Consider the following 15,637-nt stretch of genomic DNA (forward strand, 5'->3'; position numbering starts at 1 on the left):
GGGGGGGGGGGGTGGATTCGGAATACGAGGTTCAACACGTCGTAGTTAAATCATTGCCGCTGCGTCACTGTTTTTGCTCCTGCGTGATGTGATGATGGCTTGATGAAACGTGATGGTGAAACCAGACGTGAAAATGCATTCTCTGAACCATACCCCTTGTTGCAATATATACCTCGACATTGCCTGCCTCCCACCCAGTACCTAGTTTCCAAACCACCACTACCAGCACCTACTTCAGCATAGCCACAATAATCGAGCTCCTCCTCACCGGCGCATACGTCTTGATATCAACCATCTTCAAGCCCGCCCGGTCCAACAACGCCGTCCAGTCATCCCGCCGCCTCTCCATCCCGCCAAACAACAACATCATATTCAGATCCTGCCCGGCCACCCACGCATCCGCCCCCTGATCCGGCACCACCAGCTCATCAATCAGCACGCGCGAGTCCGCCGCCAGCGCGGGGACCAAACCCCGCAAGATCTCCACCGCCCGCTCATCCCCCCAGTTATGCAGGATCGACCGCAGGTAATAAAACCGCGCCCCCCGCACCGGCTGCGGCTTGAAGAAGTCGTGCGCCACAAACTCCACCCCTTCCACCGCCGGCGCCGCCGCCACCGTCTCGGGCAGGTCCTGCACCACCACGCGCCCGGCCAGCGCCGGGTGCGCCGCCACCAGCCGCCGCGTCTGGTGGCCCACGTTGCCGCCCACGTCCACGAACACGGTGCGCTCGCCATCACCATCACCATCATCTCCCGACGCGGATGACGAAAAGTCCACGCACCCGATCCAGTCCCCCCCTCGATCAACCGTCATGAGGTTCTGGAACGCCGACAGCAGCCGCGGCTGTGTCTTGAGCCAGGGGTAGAGGTCGAGGTCGGTCGCCGCCCACGAGTGGAACACCAGCGGCGGCGCGTCGTCGCCCCCCGCAGCATCGGCGGCAGCAGCAGCAAACCCGTTCTGTGCGAGCGGCGAGTCCGGCAGGTGGTGTGTTGCGGGCGCGACCACGCCCTGGAAGAAGGTCGCGCCGCCTGCGATGCCGGGGTCGGCGAGGAAGCGCGTCGATTTGCTCGCGCTGTAGCGGTCGGGGCCGGACTCGGTTACCATGCGGTTGGCGGCGAGGTAGCGGAGGACGCGGCGGACGAGGGTGGGGTCGGTGTTTGTGCTGGTGGGTGAGGCTGCGGCGAGGTCGTGGACGGTGAGGATGCCGGGGGCGGCGGCGGTGGTTAGGGTGGTGAAGATGTTGAGCTCGATGCCCACGCGTATGAAGGTGAGGAGGCGGGCCTGGAGGTGAGGGGTGGGGGTTGTTAGTGGACTGTTCTCGGGGGATGGAGGGGGGAGGGAGGGTAGGGTACGGACCGTGTTGCCCAGACGCATCACCAGGTCGAAGGGGGTTTCGAGGTTCTCGGCGGCTTCGTGGAGGGTGCTCATCACCGCGTGTCTTCCAACGTCGTCCAGCAGGGAGGCGTGTCCGTTGATGGGTGGCGCAAAGATACCACCCGCAACTCGCTCCGAATCGCCCTTGAGAATGTCATGACTGGAGCTATTTCCATTCATACCGTTTATGGATCCATTCGATGCGCTCGAGGTGGCTTTGGTCGTTCCGTTCATGGTACTAGGCTCTTCATGCTGCTCATGCCCGTTGGTATGCCCGTTAGTGTGACCGTTCATCCCGTTGGTGGGTTCCTGGGCCCTGAAGCCGGGGCGCTTGCCCTCGAGAAAATCCACCGAATACATATGAGATCCGTTGAGCTTCGCCATCTCGGCTTTGGCGAGGCCGAGATTGCCGCGCTCCATTCTGGGTGCCAGCCCGTCAATGGCGTCGAGGGTGAAGCTGTCCATGTTGAAGCCGTCTTCCCGGATCATGCGCCTGCTGCGTAGGATGTCCAGCACCTGCGCCTCCTCGAGCGTGAGGTTCTTCTCGATCTCGCCGAGAACTTTCACGATTGCATCGTCGTTGTCAGCTTCCTGACCCGTCACGCCGAGGCTCTTTAATTTGTTGACAACCGCCTCCTTTTGCTCCGGGGTGACGTGTGAGAAGGCCTTGAAACAAAACTCGACTGTCGTGGCCACTTCGTTCTGAGAAAGCTTGCCAGTGGGGTCGGCATCGACGGTACCTTGGATGACTGTTCCGGCAATCATAAAAGTCAGAATCCACATAGTGATGGGCCGACCGTTATCAAGGGGGAACCGTTTGCTTACCTGGTCGGAACAAATCAAACGCCCTCTGGAATCCCTCCTCGTCAATGTCCTGGATGACGGGATCGTCCTGCATGCGGATCTGCTTCAGAGCGCTGCTCACAACCAAATAGAAGCGAGTATAGCTCTCGGCCGTCTTCTTGGAGTGCCACGACGCCGCCGCCTTCTCATCACAATCCCCTCTGAGGGAGGCCGCGATGGTAACAGCCGCCGAGATGCCACCCATGACGGCAAGGTGGACTCCCGAGGAGAAGTAGGGATCGATGAAGCAGCCGGCATCGCCCACGATGCGCGCGTACGGAAAGGCATAGCTGTCGGCACTGTAGGACCAGTCCGAGGCCGACTTGACGTCCGAGACCAGTTCGGCCTTGGAAAGTAACTCTCTAATACCTGGTACGTGCTGAAGGGACTGCATGTAGAACTCCTTGGTTGATGGGGAGCCTGCCGCCCGCTTCTTATCCGTGGCCATTTGCTGGTTCTGCACGATTCCGATCGAGTGGGTGCCGTCGTGTAGAGGGATAAACCAGCACCAGCCGCTGGCGTCCTGGAGCGCCTCAAAGAAGGGTGAGCCCGCTTTGTGTGTCCCGGTGCCGTAGGTGCCGCCTCCCTTCCAGTAGGCCCAGTTCGCAATGTTCTTGAGGTTCTGGTTGAACTTCCGGTTCTTCAGGTATTTGGTGCTCAGGAGACCGTATCTGCCGCTAGCGTCCACGATGTGCTTGAAGGCGATGGTGCCCGAGGTCCCGTCTTTGCGCTTCCATGATGCGGAAACAGGTTTTCCGGGGTTTGATTTCTTTCCATCCCCCTCTTCAAATTGGACGGCATCCACTTTCGTGGCGTCAAAGGTGCGGGCGCCGCAGGACGCCGCGTGGTTGAAGAGCAGCTCGTCGGCTTCGGACCGTACCACGTTCCAGGCGTGGCCATTCGGCCCACCAGCCGCAATGAAGTCGGTGTCTGGGGACAGAGAGTTAGCTTCCCTTGGGCCATTGGCTCTTTGGTAAACAAGGGGTACTTGCAAGCTTCGGGTTGAGATGGGTTCAGACGGAAGGCTGCGCCTTTCTATTTGGGGTTAGCTACATGTACTTACACTCTGTATGCTTCTTCTAACAAGTCCGGCCGCCTATTAGGACTTACCTTCTTGATAAAGCCATGTGAGTTGAATTTGTCGTAACAGTCGATAAAGTCGAGGAAGTGGCGCATCGAGGGGAGCATGCTCTCCCCAATATGGTATCTGCAGCCCCGTTAGACACGTGCACACTCCGAGCACCGGGTCAGACTTTTCGGATCCATTGTAATACCTCGGATGCTTGTCCGCCTCCAGCATCACGACATCGATACCCTCGCGTGCCAAGGCAGCCGAGGCGAAGGATCCTGCGGGACCACCGCCAACGACAAGCACGGTACAGCTTTGGGGTACGGACATGGTGCGCGTGAAACTCGGGAGGGTGGTGGACTAATTATTCAACCGTGGGATGTCGGTCGTGAAGCCGTCCCTGTTGAATACAGCAAGAAGGTTTATATAAGATATATGACACGAGACTCGAAGGTTGGTGCACTGGTTCTCTTGTTATTATTACTCGGCCGTTGGCGTTCCCATACCCGTCTTGTCCTTTCCTTTGTAGCCCCCTTTGCGTAATATTCACAAATTAATAATGAGCAACATCTTGACCATCACGGCAACAGAGTGGGTTGAATCGCGTACTCGGCTTTCGTCTACTCACGTCTACCGACGTCATGATCTGCGGTTGGCCCCCAACGACCGGACTTCCTTGCGGTTCCGAAGCTTTCCGCTACCGACAGCGGAGGGAGGGAAGACCGTTGCGGATGCCAACCGGGGGATTCACAATTGGCCGGCCAGAACTGTCCGATGCTATGTAGGATTGCTGACTAGGAGGCACGCGCATCGACGGACCGGTGCGGCACAGGCCCATGTGCCGGGCTCCCGCGACGGGACGTTCCGAGGACATGGTGTGTGTCTGCGCTTCGGCTAGGGATGGAATTAGCACGGGAATGGTTATACGCAGTTGCAGTGTGCGGTGCTATCTGGTCAGTCACATGAGCTGTGGAAGACCGGACCAGTCGGGGAGACCAAAGTAAAATAAGCACTAAGCTTAAGGTTAACTTAATAAGCGAGGAAGGCGGCTTGAGGTTACATTGATTGTCACAGGATAGGCTGAGACTATCTTAGTGTACATATGTACATACATATAAGCATATCTGGATGTCGACAGGGGGCCCGGGGGAGGGGGGGGGGGGGGGGGGGGGGGCTGTGATAAGGGGTTGGAAAAGTACCTCCGTCCACTCAAGTTCTAGGAAGCCCAGAAGGTACGGTATGCAATCACGAGTAAGAGCGTAACTGGGAGGGTTATCCAAGGACTGTGATTCGTTGTGTGCAACCTAGGTAGCTGGTCGGCTGCATGTTGTGTGATGTGAAAGAGTGAATATGGATAACTAAACGAAGCCGTTCATGCATGCCAACGTCCGCACTATGCGGTCCCTGCCTGTCGGGTTACACGATGCGACGGCGCCGTCTGAAGCTTTGCCGCCGTCTCGTCGGCAGCCGCCTTGAGTCTAGACTTGAGGAGTGCGGCCAGACCTTGGAGAATTTCCATCTCGGAGGACCCTGGCTGGGCCTGTCCGGCTCTAGTCCAGTACCGGTTGGTGAATTGGTACACCACCGTCGCCAGCTTGGACAGCTCCCCGAGCACCTGCACCAACATCAGATCCTTCTTTTTCCCACCCTGGAGGAGCGCGTCGTCGGGCGGGGAAAAAGAAGACAGCACGTCGTCCCAGGATAGCCCCAAGGCGCCACTGCCGCCCTCCGTACCCGCCGTGTCCGACATGATGGCCATCAGCGGCGAGTGATGGCTACGGTTGCATAGCGGCTGGGCAGTGAACCGGTTGACAATGGCACCGTACAAGTCCAGGATGGACAGGCACGCCGCGCTCACAACCATTCCCGTCTCGAGCCTTTTAGAGCACGGGCAAATCAAAGTTGTCGACATGCGTCGCATGGCCTGCCCGGCTGTCTGCATGGCGGCTTCTGCGGTTTGGATAATTTCTGGCGTCCATGGTCCGACTGGTGCAAGCGTTGCGCTCAGTCTGCTGCTTGCCATCTCAAGCTGACATTGGGTGGCCATGGCGAGGTCGACACAGTCAGACTCACAATCATTCTGAGCCGAGGGTGCCGAGGAGCAGGAGGAGGCGGCGGATAACGAGGCGGAATAACCAACACAGGCGGGATCAAAAGACCGTTCGGATTCTTGCTGCCGCTGAGGCCGCGGCTGCCGCGGTTGATGCTGCCGTTGTTGCTGCTGTTGGCGCTGCTGACATGAGCGGACCGGCGGTGTAACAGACCCCAAAGATGGCGGCGTGTCTAGCGGGGAGGGGAATGATGCCGAATTCCTTCGGTCCACGGCCCCCGAATCTCGGCGTGTTATGGGTGAGATTGGGGCGATTGGGCTCACGGAATACGCCGAGTTCTCGAGTGATATGCTCTCGTTCTCCAAGTCGACTCCGCTGATCGCCGAATCGCGTCTCACCTTGGGCTGTCTGCTGCTGCGTCCCTGTGGCCGGCCAACTCGCCGAGCGGGGCTGTAGAAACACGGATAGGCCAGCTTATCACATCGACCGCAGATGGGCTTCTGTCTGTCGCAGCGGACCTTGGATGCTGAGCACATATCGCACGAGTCCTTGAGTCTCCGTGGTGGTCTTTCGAGGGACCAGGCTGGTTGGTGGTAACGATATTCGCGTGTTCCGTCCATCTTTGTGGTATGTGTTGAAGGAAGGCCGTATGGGAATAAAGTTGGTGGTTCGAGGGGAGGGGTTTTGGGGATGATGTCCGCCTGTTGCCATTGAGCACACGGCGGGGACGAAGAGGTGGTGGAACTTTGGGGGCCAAGGATTCCTCGATTCCAAATGTCGACAAGGAAGGCGGATGGAGATATAGGTAGGTAGCTTGATATTTAGCCGAATGCGCGAAGTGGTCGCGTATTTCAAGCTCACTGCTCTCGAAGGACCGTTTCGGAGGATCAAGCAGATAAGTTAAACGACTGGGGGACACTCACTCCAGTGCAACCCAGTTCCCTCTGGTTGCAACGCTGACATGCAGCCGCCTGGCGCGGCCCGCGTGGGGGCGGCGCATTGGCGAAGAGTTTGCTGTAAGCGGACGGACGAGACGACAGACACACAGTCACGGTTACCCTGCGTTTAGCCTCGGAGAGGAGGGGGAGGGCGGGGTGGTCAACGTCCCCCTTAAGCGATCAGCAGCGTCTCCGCAAACGAACGCTGACATCATGTGTGTTTCTTGCCTGTTCTGGTCCTTTGGAGGCCAGCCCCCCGTTCCGATCCGCCGCCGTTCGAGCTGGCGATGCGGCCTTCCAAGATGGGGTAGCCATCCGCCGACGGGTATTAGTACGAGGACATCGCCAAGACTACTAACTCCTCCATCCTGACGCCTCACAGGGTCTCCCGTCCAGACCTCCTCTCTCCCTAGTTAGTGCCTTTCAACGCCGAGCGTTGTGCCACCCTACGATGGAGTGGAGTTTGTATCCCGAGTTGGTCCAGACCCTCGGGACACGCAGCCAGGGGCTCCCTCTCTTTCATCTCAACCCGTCCGGCAACGCGGGTACATCCCCCGGCGGCAACGACGAGTCTGAGTTTGGGCTCGGGGTCACGGCCTCGTCATTGTCCGAGTTCTTGACCGATTCGGGCCCCCCTTCCCTTTCCGACATGCTGGCCTGGGAGCCGTGGGATGCTGGGGGTTTTGGGGCTGATGCCACCGCCGCAATAACACCACCTTCCGGTCCAGATGCGGGACAGGCGCACGGCGGCGGCATTCCTCCCATCGGCAATAATATCAGGACCCATCCAAGCAACGCGGCTGATGCGCCCAGACGGCGGAGATGTTCCAATCCAGCCAACCCCTGCCTCGCCGCTGCTGCCAACGCCATCAGCGCGCTGCACACGTGCGCCGACATGTGTCTGTCGTCTTCACCGCCGGGTGCTAGGTCGTCCTCCACTAACACTAGCAACAATGGCAATGGCGGAAACACCACCACCGCCACCAGCAACACCGCCGGAACCACCACAAACGCCAACCACGCCGGGGGTCCGCGCACCCTCGATGCCATGCTGACCTCGAGCCGCGACGCCACGTACACCATCTCAGCCACCCTAGAGTGTAGCACCTGCTCTTCGCAGCCGCAGCTGCACTTGCTCGCGGCGACGGCGCTGGAGAAGCTAATAGGCTGGTACCGCGCCGTAGTGGAGGGGGTGCGCAGGGGATCGGGGTCGGGGCCGACGTCTTCCACATCCTCCTCGTCTTCTCGCTCTTTTTCCTGTTCGTCATCATCTTCCTTGTCGTCGTCGCCACCCTCCTCCTCGTCATCAACAGAAACAGGAAACGGAACAACAACATCATCATCATCAACATCAACAACAACGGCAACAACAAGAAAGCCAAAAGCAGCTCCCCACACCTACCACCAACACCAAAACCAACACCAACACACCCTCCCCCCCATCGCAATCGGCACGCACGCCGTAGTCGACGAAGCAATCCAAGCCGCCATCGTCGCCCAAGTGGTACTGCAGCGGCTGCGCGAGCTCAAAGGTGTGGCAGAGCAGCTCGCGCTGCGCATGGGCGAGGAGGATAGGGGGAAAGAAGGTACGGCGGCGGCGCAGGTATCAATGCGGACGGGGCCGGGGCCGGGGCCGGGATTGGACAGGCGGCTGCCCGAGGCGGTTCGCGACCGGCTCGTGGCCCGCCTCCGGCAGGGCCTGGTGGCGGCGTGGGAGGAGCTGGCGGTGGCGTTGAGGGAGGGGCAGCAGCGGGGTGGGGGTGGGTTGTACTGAGGATGTGGGGGGTTCGGGATGGGGGTTGGGAGAAGGGAAGCGGGGGTGGGGTGTTGGGGGTTTTGTTTGCTTGGGTTGTTTTGTTTTGTTTTGTTATGTCCTGTTCTGGAATGGTGGTGGGGTCACAGGTACGTAAGATTGTGTACGAGTGCTGGAAAAGGGGGAATACATCGGACGCATAAAGACTGGACATGTCCGGCGACGGGGGCATTACTATAGGAGTATACTAGAAGTCTAAGGTCTCTGTCTCTCTGCCGCGCAGTTATTAAAGTGATTGGAGCTACGGGGGGTCTGTCCACTTCCGCTAACCTGTGCATCCACCTTCCTGTCCCTTGCCTCAAGCCGGCGACGACTCCCTCCCCTCCCCGGCGCCATCCGTGGAGGTATCGGCCCCGCGCATCTTAGCCAGGAGAAGGGCGGCCTCATGGGCATATTTGCACTTCATTCTGATTGCCGCGCCATACCTGTACGCCAGGAACGGGAAGGGCATGCAGGCGACGGTTAAGAAGGCCGGGACGGAACTGGCCCAGTGAATGCCGAGGTTTGCGTACATCCTCCCCACAAACAGCGGGAACGCAGTAGCGAACAGGGAGCGCAGTATGGCGCCAGCGGCCAAGACCGATGCGGCGTAAATAGTGTAGGCATCGAGCAGGTAGTTGAGACACGAAAGGAAGACCAGCACACAACCGAACCCGAAGGGGGCCGAAAGGATGAGGCTGGCCGACCAGTGTATCCTTGGCGCGTTGGTCCACGCAAAGGCAAACATGGACGCTGGCAGCACCAGGGCACCGATCAAAGACGGCGGTAGGCGTGATTCGGGAGTGGCGTCTTTGCCCAGCTTTTGGTAGCGGCGGTTGTCGAAGATGGTGAACATCAGGCCGATGATCATGCCGACGGCGAGGCCAAGGAATGCGAGGCCGCCGATTCCCTCGTTCCACCCGCGCATATCCTGGTACACGATGGGGAAAGCGCCCAGGAACATGTAAATAATTCCGTAGAGGATGGCGAGGTAGATGGAGGAGATGAGCACGATGGGCTCGAGGAAGAGCAACACCCAGGGCCGCTTCAGGGCACGGCCGAAGATCTCAGCGGGCGTTGCGCTGCTGTTCTGAGCGGCCAGGACGCTGATGTGTGGGATGCCCGTCTCGCGTGACAGAGTTTCGGCTCGTCTCCGCAGCAGCACTGGGCCGTATGTCTCGGGCAGCAAGAAGGAGCCAGCAATCCATATTACGCCGATGAAGATGCTACAGACGCCGTGGACCCAGCGCCAACCGACGTTCATGGTGACGAAGCCCCCGATGACAGGACCCAACACAGGACCCATGAAGGGCGCGGCCGCAAAGATGGTCATTGCCAGGCCACGCTGTGCGGGCGGGAATAAGTCGGCGATGACACCGCCGGAATTCGTCATGGGCGAGGCGCCGAAAGTACCGGCCAGAAAACGAAAGACCAACAGCTGAGCCATCGAAGTACATCCGGCCGAGGCGGCAACAAAAGTAACAACGAGGGCGTGAGTGGCGATGAACAGAATTTGTCGGCCGTACAACTCCGAGAGAGGTGCCCAAAACGCGGGCCCAACGGCGAAGCCCAAGACGAAGAGCGAGACACCCAAAGCGAACACCTCGGAGCTGGAGTTAAACTCGGCCATGACCTGAGCAGCCGACGAAGAGTAGGCTGACGAGGTAAGAGTGATGGCAAGGATGGAAATAGTGACAATGGAGGTGATGAACCACTTCCTGGCGGGCGAGAAGTTCATGGGGTTGGTCGGGTCTCCAGGGCTAAACTCGACAATGATGGGATTCGGTAGTTGTTGTTCCTGTTGTTGCTGTTGCAGACTCCCCAGACTGACTGGTGGAGTTACTGGCGTCTTCACCTCCATCTCTCCATTTGGCACTTTCTCGTTAGACTCGCCGTCGCCGTCGTCGACACCAGAATTGGTTTTGAGCTCCCGATCGTGCTCATGTTCATTTTCTTGGTCTTGGTTGATTTCTGCCGACGGCATTTCGATGGGAGTAATTCGGGATGCTGACTGAACATGGACGCAAAACAAGAGAAAAAAAAAAGGGAGGCGAGGCTGAGATGTCGATGCGATTTTTGTTGTTTTTCCGCTGCGAAATGTGTGTGCAGGCTTTGCTTGGCGGTTCCGACCGGGTGTCACTTACACGCATCGATACCTGAAAAGGGGAATGCAGAGCTCCGGCCAATGACCACTCATCCCGCTTCCCAAAGCGATGCATTTCCTTCTCGGGCAGCGAAGGAGTGGAGTCCATGCCGCCAAGAGCGATCTTCGCCCACGATCTCTGCTGCTTTTGGCTGCTTTGCAATGGCCAACCGCTGCGCTTTCCGCCAATCTCCGCTCCCTCCACGACTCTCCGCTCCTTCCCGCCCGGCTTCCGCTCCGACGGTGACCCCGCCGTTCCGCAATTTCCTTAGGTTCATCATCCGCCCATTTCTCCATCCCGCCCACTGCTCCCGCTCTTCCCGCTTCCGGTCTCCGCTGTTCTCGCTCCATCTTCCACCCGAAGAAACAACTCGAACCATCAGCGCAACCCCGCCATGTCCAACGCGAGGTTACCGGATCGGTTGGGCCCCAAGAGACTGAAGATCGCCATTGCTTGCGATTGCTGCCGGACAAGCAAGAAAAAGTGCGACGGCGCACGCCCGGGTAGGTAGGCAGGCAGGACACACGCCCTAAAGCAATTAATGATACATCCATTGTCGGATCCGGTCAATTCAATTTCTATTGATTGTATTCTGCCTCGTTCTAGCACCCCGAAACTGACAAGCTAACCCTGGTGTGTCAGCTTGCAACCAGTGCCAGAGAAAACGTACCCCTTGCTCCTACCGGAACGACTCGGTCGGGACTGATGGGGCCAATGCCACCGTGACCGCCAGCTCCAGCTTTCGCCATGCGCCGCCGGAAAGACAAGTCACCCGACCGGGCCGAGCTTTGTCCCCCGATGCCGAGCCGCCGGAACCAGACGGGGCCCAGCCCGCCGAGCCACCCTCCGGGGTTGTTCACGGGGTCTTTGCGCGCGAAGTCAAGGCAGCCCTGGACGCAAAACTGGGCATCCCATCTGCCGGAAGAAAGGCCATCAATTTGACTCCTATGAAGGACGCCCCGTTGTTCGACCTGCGGCTCGGCGCCCAGCCGGGCGACAACATCGAAAGCAGTAGCGTGCTCCCCCATCGCCGACATGCGGACCGCCTGGTGGACCTGTTCTGGAAGCACATCCAACCCGTAGAACCCATCCTCGAGCCGGCACTCTTCAACCGAACCTACGACGCTCTATTCGCTGGCCGCCCGCTGCCTAACGGCGCCGATGAGCGCATCTTTCTCAGCATCCTCAACGCTGTCTTTGCCTTGTCCACTCAGCTCCATGAGAGCCTACCGGCCGACGAGAGGAACCAAGTCGGTAACACCTACTTTCGCCGCGCATGGGCCCTGCTTCGTGTTGAGGCTGTCTTGTGGGAGCCCGGCTCGGTGGAGGTGGTCCAGTGTCTGCTCCTCATGGCCCGCTACCTCCAGTGCTCCAGCCATCTGCACCAGACGTGGATGGCCGTAGGGATCGCCGTCCGCACCGCTCAGAGCATCGGCCTGGACAGACCCAACTCCTCATCGGGTGATTCTTTGGCTCTCGTTCCCCGCCATTTTAGGGAGCAACTGTGGCAGTGTTGTGTTTACATAGACAGGTAAGGAAAGAAACCTGGACTGGTTTGCGCTGGTGACACGACTGACAGTGTCATCCCAGGATGGTCTCCTGGATGATGGGGCGGACGCCAATGATACTTCTGCACGGCCTGTCACATGATGCCGCCGCGGGGGAAGGCAACCCCCAAAGCGGCGATCAGACAGCCGGGTACTTGACCAAGACTATGGAGCTGTACGAGATCTCCAACCACATCTCCCTTTCACACCTTCCTCTCCGCAGTAGCCTTCCAGAGAAGTTGGGTCTCCCACCACTATACCGATTTGAAGACCACTTTAGCAATGTGTCGAGGTATGATGCCTGCCTAGACAGGTGGGCCGAGAGCCTACCGCGGTCTCTCCGATACAACCATATCGACGGTCGTGTTCATCCTATTTCCTACAAACAGGCGTTGCTCCTTCAGTTGCGGTGAGAGGCCATTTCTATCCTTCCCTCTCCTCATCCGGGGCTAATAAAGGCTCGCCAGATTTCACCACGGCCGCGTCACCCTCTTTCGACCCATGCTGGCGCGCCATTGCCTCTCGCGTATACCAACCAGTCAGAGTGACAACACAACCGACAGAAGCGGAAGCTTAAGCCACCGCATCGTCCAGGACTGCGCCGCGCTTTGCGTGGAGAATGCACAAAAGGTGATAGCACTCATAGTAGATGAATGCAACACGTCACCACAATCCGATGGCTCGGGCGGGGGAGCAGCGGCCGGGGCCGACGCCGGATTAAACAGCGGCAGCGGTAGCGGCATCATCCCTTGGTGGTACCGTGTCTTCTACCTGCACGTCGCCGGCACCGTGCTCATGGCAGCCACCCTGCAACCCAACCTCTGCACGCCCGACGTCTCCGAATCCTGGAGCCGCGCCATGGCCGCCCTGCGCGCCCACGAGCATCTGAGTCCGTTTGTGTCGCAGTGCGTGGCCACCTTTGAGACGTTGTCGTCGGGAATGAGCGCCCATCAACAACCACCCTATGGTCATCCTGTGATGGACGAAGGGGTTTCTAATGTGAATAATGTTTCTGTACCTCCCCTTCAGGATGTATTTTTTCAGGATATGGCCTTTGAAACTGAAGCACTCTTCTTTGGTATGGAGGATACCTCTTGGATGGGCAACTTGTCATTGCCACTGTAATAGATGAATTTTGTAGGAAACAAGGCAAAGTCCACGGTGTTGAACGGCCGGCTTCAATTGCTGTGCTCACCATCCTCCCAGGGCGCGTCCATGCTTGGTTATCGCCTGCTGTTCGCCACTGTCTCGGTGTAAAATCAGTATCTCGTGCGTCGCTACACTCAGAGTGTCAATAACGAGCCCGCTATCGACCGGTCTGGGTGTTAGGGCGGCTATGCGACAGAAAAATAAAGTTTCAGACAGAGCGTCCCACATGTGACCAATAGTTTATTTCAACAAGTTGCAAACGAATACACATGTCAGTCGCGCATACGGTCCCGCTCGCCTTTGAGTTTCCGCCGTTCCCCTTATAACCGCCCATATTTCCCTCTCTTGGGTGGTTTCTCCGCCTTGTTGGGAGCCACACAAGCAACTACTCGCGATGGCTTTGCTTGTTTCGTAGCCGGAGGTCTTCCATGGGAGGCCAAGTGCCACCACCCTGCCCCGTCCAATTCTTAGCCGGGACGCTCAACATGTTATCTTCAGCGCCCGAGATCTGCTCTATTTTACTTAGCATCCCATAACGACGATTGACGGGTACGGACCCGGGTCTGGTGCAAAGCAGCCAGAGCCGAATCATCACGAAGTATAGTCGGGCGACTTACCGGTTAACCAGTTATGGACTGATGGAAGTTATAAGCGCATGCGAAATTGTGAATGCGTGCGTTGGCCGTTAGTTCCAATCTCAATGGAGAGTCCGCTCCTGGGATGGAAATTTCTCATAGATTGGAAGATCTAGGGACCCGGGGATGAGTGTCAAGAAGAAGGAGTACGACTGGTCAACCCGAAGGGAGAGTACTCTCACATATATACCCAATGGCTGGACCTGGATTCTGCGCGAGCCAGCAAAATGATCGACGGAGAAGTTCCATGCAGGCCAATGGTGGACGGCAGCCAGCATACTGTCGAGTAGTACAATGTACGGGAGAGAAAGGAGCCCAACCAGCAGAGGCGTGCTAAGCCTCTATTTTCTTGAAAATGGCGGGGTCACACCCTCTTTCCCAAGTCCAGGTGACACTAGTGACTGGCCCGTTCGCGTCGTCTCGATGAAAGCGAAGGACACTGACCATGTAATAGTCCCAGTCCAGCCAGCCACCGCGGAGCCAATCGTCCCGACTTGTGGGCTGGTAGGTGTACGTATCCTCGTTGTACCGTTCCAGCGCCTGCGTGATATCCTCTCTCCCGTTGAAGACGACTTCCAAGCCTCCGCCCTGCCGCTGCCGCTGCCGCACTTCGAGGATGATCCCAAGTCCTTCATACTTGCCGGTATAGACTTCCGGGGGATGTTCCGGCCGTGAAACATCGCGGTCCGCCCTCCAGTCCACCATGATCCGTTCCCAATCGGCAAGACGGACATCTACTTCGCGGCAAACCATCGGCATGATCTCGACGCGGCCCTTGAGGTCGAAAAGCTCTTGCATCAACAAGGCCGCGGTGAAGTCGCTCGGGTCTGCAGCGTTCAACCCACTGCTCATGACCACGATGGCGCTCATGGAATCGGGAAAGAGGTTGATGGATCCGAGCCCACAGAATCCTACCCCAGCACACTTGTACAGAGTCTGCTTTGGTGAATCCCTTCCCAGAATCTGGCTGTTGATCTGTTCCTGCGGCGCATGGCCCTTGTCGGCTAGCGTTTTGTTCCAGGAGCCCCAGTGGATCATGGATGACGGCATGACGCACTCCAGCCACGACAAGTGGTAGTTGCATGGATTTTGCAGGTCGTCGTTGTGCGGTCGGGTCCAGTACATGTACTCGTCGTCAAGGATGGAACGCATCTCCCTCAGCGGGTTGGTGCCGACCCCCGAGAGAGCGGCCAGCGGATGGGAGGCGTCGCCATCGCCCCGCTGTGCATCCATCGCAGCTGCGCACCAGATGAGCAGGTCGTTGACCGAGCTTCGAATGCCAACCATGGCGAGGACAGGCGTGTTGCGGTCATCCGTCCATTCATGCTCCGGCTGCTTGCACCATAACCCGTCCGAGAGCCGGACGAAGGAACGTGCCATGTTGCTATGGGAGGCGACTTGAGACTTGTACACCGCAGTGTCATTCATTCCGAGCGGCTTTAGGATCTCCTCGGATACAAAGTCGGCAAATCGCTTGCCGCTGAGGCGTTCTATCACGAGTGCCATCAACCCATATGCAACGTTGCTGTATTCCCAGGTCGCATTATAGTAAGGGCCGAAACTTGCTCTCCCAGTCGGCGTATCGTTGAGAAGGTTGATAAAATCCCTCTCCGGCACGAGAACCTTGCCCTCGGGGCCGAGGATGGTGACGACTGGGTTGGCGAGACCGCCCGAATACCGCAGGAACTCGTAAAAGGTCGCCTCGGTCGCCACTCTAGGGTCATCCTTCGCTTTAAACTCGGGGAGATATGGCCCAACGGGATCCGTCCATGCGCACTTGCCTCGGTCGACCAAGATGCCCATCGCCGCGGCAACAAAGGTCTTGGAGATGGAACAGAGTGTGTAGAGCGTGTGCATGTCCGGCTTTTCCTCCTCGTCGACGTCTCGATAGCCCGTGCTGCCCGTGAAGAGCACCTCGCCTTGGTGAAGAACCCCAACGCTGATCGACCCGACACCGCACTTTTCTCGTATTTTGTCGACGATGGGCCATTGACTTAGGATGCGCTCCAAGGGGCTACTCTAAGACCTCATTAGCAAGCAAATTTCCAACGGTAACCTTTCTAGTCAATCCAGGACACTTACGGAGGAAGTCAT

At 58.3% G+C, this 15,637-nt stretch overlaps 6 protein-coding genes across 6 annotated transcripts; 1 reads left to right on the forward strand and 5 right to left on the reverse strand.

Annotated features, from left to right (window-relative positions):
• Positions 1-62: 62 nt before the first annotated feature.
• B0H64DRAFT_134200 (O-methyltransferase-domain-containing protein) lies at positions 63-3,731 on the reverse strand. Its single transcript, XM_062798176.1, has 6 exons — positions 3,493-3,731; positions 3,329-3,425; positions 3,211-3,253; positions 2,201-3,148; positions 1,358-2,124; positions 63-1,282 (listed from the first exon to the last, which is right to left on the reverse strand). The coding sequence occupies exons 1-6, from the start codon at positions 3,615-3,617 to the stop codon at positions 230-232; spliced, it is 3,033 nt and encodes a 1,010-aa protein (XP_062661428.1). The 5' UTR covers positions 3,618-3,731; the 3' UTR covers positions 63-229.
• Positions 3,732-4,554: 823 nt separating this feature from the next.
• On the reverse strand, positions 4,555-6,240 carry B0H64DRAFT_393389 (uncharacterized protein). The gene has a single exon (XM_062803637.1). It carries the CDS (start codon positions 5,956-5,958, stop codon positions 4,681-4,683), a length of 1,278 nt encoding a protein of 425 aa, XP_062661429.1. The 5' UTR covers positions 5,959-6,240; the 3' UTR covers positions 4,555-4,680.
• Positions 6,241-6,364: 124 nt separating this feature from the next.
• B0H64DRAFT_393390 (uncharacterized protein) lies at positions 6,365-7,380 on the reverse strand. The gene has a single exon (XM_062803638.1). The coding sequence runs from the start codon at positions 7,357-7,359 to the stop codon at positions 6,796-6,798; it is 564 nt and encodes a 187-aa protein (XP_062661430.1). The 5' UTR covers positions 7,360-7,380; the 3' UTR covers positions 6,365-6,795.
• Positions 7,381-8,255: 875 nt separating this feature from the next.
• Positions 8,256-10,052, reverse strand: B0H64DRAFT_423831 (major facilitator superfamily domain-containing protein; the record flags this gene model as incomplete). Its single annotated transcript, XM_062805620.1, has 2 exons — positions 8,256-9,875; positions 9,912-10,052. The coding sequence occupies 2 exons, from the start codon at positions 10,050-10,052 to the stop codon at positions 8,388-8,390; spliced, it is 1,629 nt and encodes a 542-aa protein (XP_062661431.1). The 3' UTR covers positions 8,256-8,387.
• Positions 10,053-10,549: 497 nt separating this feature from the next.
• B0H64DRAFT_339941 (fungal-specific transcription factor domain-containing protein) lies at positions 10,550-12,917 on the forward strand. Its single transcript, XM_062801217.1, has 4 exons — positions 10,550-10,715; positions 10,855-11,743; positions 11,803-12,168; positions 12,227-12,917. The coding sequence occupies exons 1-4, from the start codon at positions 10,607-10,609 to the stop codon at positions 12,882-12,884; spliced, it is 2,022 nt and encodes a 673-aa protein (XP_062661432.1). The 5' UTR covers positions 10,550-10,606; the 3' UTR covers positions 12,885-12,917.
• A 959-nt stretch (positions 12,918-13,876) lies between these two features.
• B0H64DRAFT_441334 (beta-lactamase/transpeptidase-like protein) lies at positions 13,877-15,637 on the reverse strand (the record flags this gene model as incomplete). The annotated part of the gene is made up of 2 exons (XM_062806564.1): positions 13,877-15,562; positions 15,626-15,637. The coding sequence occupies 2 exons, from the start codon at positions 15,635-15,637 to the stop codon at positions 13,877-13,879; spliced, it is 1,698 nt and encodes a 565-aa protein (XP_062661433.1).

This window comes from Chaetomium fimeti (genome assembly GCF_033439085.1).
Source record: "Chaetomium fimeti strain CBS 168.71 chromosome Unknown B0H64scaffold_3, whole genome shotgun sequence".
Taxonomy (NCBI): Eukaryota; Fungi; Ascomycota; class Sordariomycetes; order Sordariales; family Chaetomiaceae; genus Chaetomium; species Chaetomium fimeti.

What these genes read in the sequence shown, in the direction of transcription:
- B0H64DRAFT_339941 (XM_062801217.1), top strand. Translation starts at nt 10,607, where the DNA reads ATGTCCAACGCGAGGTTACCGGATCGGTTGGGCCCCAAGAGACTGAAG. An exon ending in TGTTGTGTTTACATAGACAG is followed by an intron (nt 11,744 to 11,802) that starts GTAAGGAAAGAA and finishes GTGTCATCCCAG; the next exon opens with GATGGTCTCCTGGATGATGG. An exon ending in GCGTTGCTCCTTCAGTTGCG is followed by an intron (nt 12,169 to 12,226) that starts GTGAGAGGCCAT and finishes AAGGCTCGCCAG; the next exon opens with ATTTCACCACGGCCGCGTCA.
- B0H64DRAFT_393389 (XM_062803637.1), bottom strand. Translation starts at nt 5,958, where the DNA reads ATGGACGGAACACGCGAATATCGTTACCACCAACCAGCCTGGTCCCTC.
- B0H64DRAFT_134200 (XM_062798176.1), bottom strand. Translation starts at nt 3,617, where the DNA reads ATGTCCGTACCCCAAAGCTGTACCGTGCTTGTCGTTGGCGGTGGTCCC. An exon ending in CCCATCTCAACCCGAAGCTT is followed by an intron (nt 3,149 to 3,210) that starts GCAAGTACCCCT and finishes CTCTGTCCCCAG; the next exon opens with ACACCGACTTCATTGCGGCT. An exon ending in TGATGCGTCTGGGCAACACG is followed by an intron (nt 1,283 to 1,357) that starts GTCCGTACCCTA and finishes CCTCACCTCCAG; the next exon opens with GCCCGCCTCCTCACCTTCAT.
- B0H64DRAFT_393390 (XM_062803638.1), bottom strand. Translation starts at nt 7,359, where the DNA reads ATGGTGTACGTGGCGTCGCGGCTCGAGGTCAGCATGGCATCGAGGGTG.